The sequence below is a fragment of the Chrysochloris asiatica genome, unplaced genomic scaffold (genome assembly GCF_000296735.1).
Source record: "Chrysochloris asiatica unplaced genomic scaffold, ChrAsi1.0 scaffold00002, whole genome shotgun sequence".
NCBI lineage: Eukaryota > Metazoa > Chordata > Mammalia > Afrosoricida > Chrysochloridae > Chrysochloris > Chrysochloris asiatica.
The window spans coordinates 31,913,976-31,921,470 of NW_006408520.1; the positions used below are offsets into that span (position 1 = coordinate 31,913,976).

Sequence of the window (7,495 nt, forward strand, 5' to 3'; positions counted from 1 at the left end):
AGATATCGATGTTTATGCATTCTATTTCATTTTTGACAACTTCCAATTTTCCCAGATTCATACTTCGTGCATTCCATGTTCCGATTTTCAATGGATGTTTATAGCTGTTTCTCTTCATTTTGAATTGTGCCTCATCAGCAAATGAAGGTTTTGTGGGCTTTTCTCCCATGACCTTAATTCCATTCATGTCATCATGGTCAACTATACTTTGAGGAGGCATCTCTTCACCAGTCACAATTTGAGTGCCTTCCAACATGAGGGGCTCATTTTCTGGCACTGTATCTGACAGTGTTTCTCTGCTATTCATAAGGTTTCAGTGACTAGCGATTCGGAAGTAGTTTGTCATTCTTTCTTCCTAGTCAATCTTTGTCTGGAAGCTCATCTGAAACCTGTCCACCCTGGGTGACCCCGCTGGTTATTTAAAATACTGGTGGCATAGCCCTCAGAATCACAGCAACTTACAAGCCACCATAGTATGACAGACAGAGGAGTGGTGACCATAGTCTTCTGGCCCCTTACTGGCCTCCGGGCCCTCCAAGGGTGCCGGCCTCAGCCCTTGCCCTGCGGAGACCCAAAGCCCTCGCCACAGGTTCCTATCTATCTAGGTTTGGCCTTCAGACAAGGGCGAACCCTCACTCCTCCGTAACCTGATGGCGGCAGCGGCCTCTGGGAGCCTGCACCCTGCTGGCCGCCTAGTCTCTGGGCCCCAACCTGCCGGACCATAGCAAAGCTGCCACCAAGTCTCCGAGGACGTGGTGCTTCCTGATGGCAAGCGTGGCAGAGCTCGAATAGATATTAGATATTATAAAGGAGCTCTGGTAGCGTAGTGGTTACGAATTGGGCTGCGAACCTTAAGGTCAGCGGTTCAAAACTACCAGCCGCTCCGTGGGAGAAAGATGAGGCTTTGTACTCCCGTAAAGATTTACACCCTCGGAAACCCTGTACGCTATGGGTCGGAACCGACTCAATGGCACTTAACAACAACAACAATTATAAATTAGTGCTCTTTTTAGTAGTCTGTAGTCGCTATGGGTTGGAACCGACTCAATGGCACTTAACAGCAACCTCCTCTGTTGTTTTTTAACTCATAGATTAGAGTTTCTCACATACATTGGTTGATGCATAATCACCTTAGTCAAATCTTGTATAATAAGATATCAGTTGTTAAAAAGTACATAGATTAATCTTTTCAATAGTTTAATAGAAGATGACATATAATTTTTATCTTAATTTATCTTCTCCAGTCATCTTATACTTTACTCTGTTCAGCCAATAACGTCCTCTCTTGACCTTATAATTACAAGTATAAGCATCTTCTCCTTAGTATCAATTTCCAACTTTTCACTCTCCACTACCATCTACTCTCTTTATGATGTGTTATAACCCATTCCAACAACCTCATCAGGAATTTCAGGTCAACTGCCTTTCCACTCTTCCTCATATCCTTCACAACTCAACATTTCTCCTCATCCTGCTTAAAACATTAAAATCACCGCTTTGGCTATATCCTGGACTTCATTTCCAAAACTGTTCACTCTTTACCTTCTCTAAATTATTACTCATACCTTCTTTCTGTTCAGACTCTATCAATTTCTTTCTTATCTGCATGCTTATCCCTGTACCTCACTTCCTATTTCTCTGAAAATATTAATTAGAAGAGAACTTCTATAAATACCAACTTTCACATATACCCATTTCCTTCTGTCTATGCCATTTGTTATGCCTTTTCTCCTATAATTTTAAATTAGTATACCATTATTGTAGGTAAGTTCAAACCTCCTACTTGTACACTAGATTTCTTATCTTCTTATCTACTTAGAACATTGACTCAGAAATTCTCTCCTGTCTACCTTGTGTCATAATTTTTTTGATCAGCATAGAAATAGGTTATTTCTTCCTTTAGCATAAAAATAAAATTTATTTTGAACTGAGTTTCTCCTATTACGTATTACCCTATTTCTCTTCTTTGCATTTAAGTAAAACTCCTTGGAAGTATTGTCTGTACATGTTCTTTCCAAGTTTCCTCCTTCTATCAGCTAAAACCACTTTGTCCCCACCAATCCACATGATCTCCTAAAGATCATCAGTGACCTCCATCTTGCTGAATCCTGTGATCATTTCTCAATCTTCACAAACTTCATATTACCCATTAGTCATAATCTTCAAATTTTGACTTCCATAGTTTTTCCTTTTGACTTTCTGGTAGAAATTTTGCATATTTTTCTGAATTCTAAAGTTTTGAGTGACTCAAGACTTGACCTTGAACCTCTTTTCTATCTATACTTGCTGTCTAGATTAGCTCATCCAAACTTCTGATTTTTAGTACAATCAACCAACCAAACACCCCACTGCCATGGAGTGGTTTCCAACTCATAGTGACCCTAAAGGACAGAATCAAACTTCCCCATGGAGTTTCCAAGGTTATACTCTTTACAGAGATAGTCTGCCACATCTTTCTATCCAAAGCAGATGATACATTTGAGTTACTGGACTTTGGATTGGCAGCTGAGTGCTTTGACCACTGTGCCACCAAGTGGAAAAAACCTCACAGCCATCAAGTCAGTTCTTACTCATAGTGACCCTTTAGGACAGGGTAGAACTGCTCCTTTGGGTTTCTGGGACTGTAAGTGTTTGTAGGAGCAGACTGTCTCTTCTTTCTTCCCTGAAGCTGCTGATGGGCTTGAACAATCAACCTGGAAGTTAGCAAGCCAACACTTAGTATTTAGAGAACCCTGATGGTATAATGGGCTATCAAAATGCTAATTATTTCCAAAATTATCTCTTCACTTCATAAAGTTCCCACCAATCTCTGGACTTGTATAACTATCACAAGCTTTCACTATTCAGAGATCTAACACGTTTATCAAGGGTCAGTTACTGAAATAGAAAACTCTTGAGTCCATTTTTGGCTCTCATCTTTTTCTCACATTCTACATGTGACCTGTGGACATTCCTGAAAGCTCTTCCTTCAAGCATTATCCAGAATACTACTATTTCTCACAACCTTCTCTACTATCATTCTGTCCATACTGCCATTGTCATCTCTCATTGAATTATTGTGGTAGACACAAAGCTTCTGCTCTTGCATCAAAGGGATTCTGTGAAAACATAGATCAATTACTTCTCAAAGTAACTTTCACTCAGAGTACAAGCTAAACCCCTTACTCTAATCTACAAGGCCCTATTAATGTGATTCCCTTCTCGGACTTCATCTTTATGATTATCTTTCTTACTCTGTTCCAGCCACATTGACTTATTATAGTTCCTTGAAAACACCAGGCACATCCCTGCCTCAGGGTATTTGCATATACTGCTTTTCTTTGAGTAGAATGTTCTTCATGCAGATAGCCATATTACTTGTCCCTTTAAACACTACCTTCTCAATGAAGGTGGCAATCCTATAGTCCTTCAAATTTATCACTGTCCAACATACTATATGTTTAATTTTTTAAAATTATATGTCATCTTCATAGTATGTTGGCAGGTATTTTTAGTGCGTTCCTTGATCCCTAGCCCTAGAGCTATGCTTAGTACATAGCAGACAATCAGTAAATATTTGTAAAATGGATGTCTACTAAGTAGAATATAATGTGTGTCAAATAATGTTAAAATATTTCATGTTATAAGAATAATGTAAATTTTATAAACCTGAGGAAACTTGCAAAATTGAAATGACTTTGCATCTCTCTTTTATCTACTTTTGTCTTCTAGGGAAAACCAGGTCAAAAGGGTTATGCAGGTGAACAAGGACCAGAAGGTTTAAAGGTAAAGCAACTGATTTTATTATCAGTATAAACATATAATTTTCAAAAAGGTAAAATAATGGTTTTCGTACAAATGTGAAATGAACACAACAAAATTTTTATTCAATTTGTTATTTAATCAGGGAGCCAGTAAAATTAGGAGTCCTGGAATGGAGCTGCAGGATAATGTACCAGACTCCAAGGTCAGCTTGAACCGCAAGATCTGCTGTTCAAACCCACCAGCCACTCCTCGGAAACTAAACAGGGTTGCTATGAGTTGCAGCTGACTCAATGGCACTTAACAACAACAAAATAATGCTAAAACTGGTTCAAAAAACATTTGAGAAGTCCTATACCTATTTTCTAGTGTGGCGCTGTGGGTTAATGAGCTGGACTGCACTGTAGGTTTGAACCGCAAGGTCGGTGGTTCAAGCTCATCAGTCACCCCTCGGAAACCCTATACAGGGTCGCTATGGGTCGGAACCGACTTGATGGCACATAACAACAACAACAACATACCTATATTCTAGTGTGGCGCTGTGGGTTAATGAGCTGGACTGCACTGTAGGTTTGAACCGCAAGGTCGGTGGTTCAAGCTCATCAGTCACCCCTCGGAAACCCTATACAGGGTCACTATGGGTTAGAACCACCTCGATGGCAATTAACAACAACAGTAACAATATTTATATCCATGTTGTTGTTGTTGCTAGATACCATTTAGTTTCAACTCATAGCAACCTTATGCAAAACAGAAGGAAATGCTGCCCAGCCCTGCACCTTCCTCACAATTGTTGTTATGTTTGAGCCCATTGTTGTTGCCACTCCGTCTCGTTAGGGGTCTTCATCTTTTTCACTGACTTTCTTCTCATTTTGAACTGGGCCCATCAATAAATTAAGATTCTGAAAGCTTTGCTCCACCCACATCATTAAGGTCAACTCTACTTTGAGAAGACAGCTCTTCCCCAGTTGAATTTGAGTGCCTTCCAACCTAAGGGACTCATCTCTATATCATACAATGTCTCACTGCTATTCATAATATTTTTCAGTAGCTTACAGTTTAGAAGTTGTCTGCCTTTCCTTCCTCCTAGTCTGTCATAGTCTGGAAGCTCAGCTGAAACCATAGGTGGCACTGCTGGTATTTAAAATACTGGCAGGATAGCTTTCAGGATCACAGCAACACAAGCCACTATAGTGTGACAAACTTGTAAGCATATGGATAAATAAATAAATGTTACAATAATTTTTATAGGCTAGATTAAAAAAATTTAAAAAACACAAACTCACTGCCATCAAGTCAATTCCAACTTGTAGCAACTCTATATAGATTTTCCAAGGCTGGAAATCTGCAGGAGCAGAAAGCCTCTTTATGGAGAAGTAGCTGTTGGATTCTAACTGCTGATCCTGTGGTTAGCAGCCTAACCATAACCCACTATGCCACCAGGCAGGGCTCTATAGGTTACTAATTGAGAACATAAAGCATGATCTCAGGGATTTTACTCTACAAGTTAATACAAATTCACTAAGTCTGGGTCCTTTAATTAGTAGTTAACAGCGAATCTAAGTGCATTGCCTAGTTAATCATTGGGTGGCATTCACCCATTTTTGACATTGAAAGTACAAGTTACCCACTTTTTTTTGGCTTCATATCCTAGTTTCTGATGATTTTTTTTTTTTTTTGGTAACACCAATGAAGATTACATAATACTTGATCTTAGCTAACACTACCAAAAGTTTTCTATATACAACATAAAGAATATAATTTATTCTTCAGATCCTAATTCAAACAAAGTTCCATAATCCATTATTTGAAATAATTAAATTTGAATTTTTGGAAGTCAATATAGTGCATATATACTGTATGTTACTTAATACTGCCAGCAAGGTATGGGATAGCACCCCATAATGACACATGACTATTTCTGCAGTGAAATGCATTAATGTTCAAATTAAAAAAAAAAAAAAAGTCATGATAATCAGATCAGGTAAGACATTATTTGTTGATGTTGTTCAATGCCATTGAGTCAGTTCCAACTCATAGAGACCCTGTACAAGGTTTCCAAGGGGCAGCTGGTGGGTTTGAACTGCCGACCTTGTGGTTTCCAGTTCAGTGCTAATCATACAGTGCTACACCCAGGACAGTATACCAAGAGATAAAGTCAGATTAGGCTAAATTTGCCACCAAATTATTTTAAACACTGTTTTCAAAGCTGTGTAGACTGTAGAACTATGGTTAATGGTTTAGGAACATACATTCAGTGTAGCCATCTCTAATTACTGCAGCCTACCATACAGGATGCTCCTGTGAATTCCTTCCATACTCACCTGTGTTGTTATTCTGTACTGCTTGGCCTAAGGAGGTATATTAATTATATCCTCAAGCAAACTTAGCAACCCTATGAAGAAGAATTTTATTTTCCTTCTACTTAATATCTTTTGCAATGCTTACCATTCTACCTTTTACAGAGTACAACTCAAAAAATATATTATTTTTAACAAATTTTATTTGTAACAGTGTTTCTAAAATGATTAAAAGTTTTGAGTGCAGAAAAAGTAAGTTAGATAAGTAGGTGAATCTTATTTGATGAAAATAAAGGAAAGATCACACATTTCATAAAAATATTATAAAAGAGTATCAAATAACTGAGTTACCTGAGTCTTTTTCTAATTTATGACTGTATAATTACATTAAAAATGAAAATGGAAGAAATACTATGAGTATGTGATTTGAAAAAAACATTTTTCAGATTTATATTCTTTATTAACAGGGAGAAGTAGGAGATCCAGGAAACACTGGAAAAATTGGTGAAACAGTAAGCTCATTTTATGTATCTACCTTCATTTTTTAATCATTTATATGCAATTTTAGGAATCATATTGGCCGTAATATGTGCTTATAAAATCAGAATAATTCTTGTACACTACAAGTTAATATTCAATTTGGATATTTCTGTTGTCAGAAAACAAATAGCCCAAATATTATTCATTTTTAAAAAAGCTACAAATTATCAAATCATAAGTTTAACATTTTTTTCTTTAGATTTGACAATTTAGAATAAATCAAGAGATAATTAACTGTAAAATATCATTCCATTTCTCAAATAAAGTTTGAATTATTTACAGCTACATTGCTGTGGAAGGAGACTTCATGTGTACTTTAACTAGATGTTAGAAGTAATTTTATTTTTGGTAGTGAGAAAGCAGCCAAAATATTCTCTAACAAATGAACTCACATAGCATACATAAAATGGTACCTTAATCAATCAACATAATGCAAGTGAGTTTGTTTACAGAGTGCTGGGGTGCTTGTCTTAAAGCAGGTGGTATTTAATAGCTCCAATAAGCAAATTTCACTTAACAACAACAACATCTCTTGATTTGAATCCTGTTGTGGCACTGTAGGATAAGAAATGGATTGCTAACAAGGTCAATGTTTCAAATTAACTAACCTGTCAAAGATAACTAAAAACTCACAAATAATAGAGGACGAAATAGATGATTATGACCTCCTAAAAATTAGACAGTTATGTGCATCAAAAGATTTTACCAAAAGAGTAAAAGGAGAGCCCTCACACTTCACCAAAGAAGACATTCAGGTGGCCAACAAACATATGAAGATATGCTCATGATCATTAGTCATTGTTGTTGTTATGTGCCGTCAAGTTGGTGTCAACTCATAATGCCTCAGAGTTGCCAAGGAGTGGTTGGTGAGCTAAAACTGCTGACCTTGTAGCTCAACCCTACCTTGCAGTCCA

At 37.3% G+C, this 7,495-nt stretch overlaps 1 protein-coding gene across 1 annotated transcript in view; it reads left to right on the forward strand.

Moving 5' to 3' along the window:
* Positions 1 to 7,495, forward strand: part of COL24A1 (collagen, type XXIV, alpha 1) — a 562,513-nt gene that overhangs the window by 238,183 nt on the left and 316,835 nt on the right. The window contains exons 21-22 of the mRNA XM_006831073.1: positions 3,712 to 3,765; positions 6,509 to 6,553. Of these exons, the coding sequence (XP_006831136.1) occupies positions 3,712 to 3,765; positions 6,509 to 6,553 (99 nt within the window). The remainder of the gene's footprint in view (positions 1 to 3,711; positions 3,766 to 6,508; positions 6,554 to 7,495) is intronic.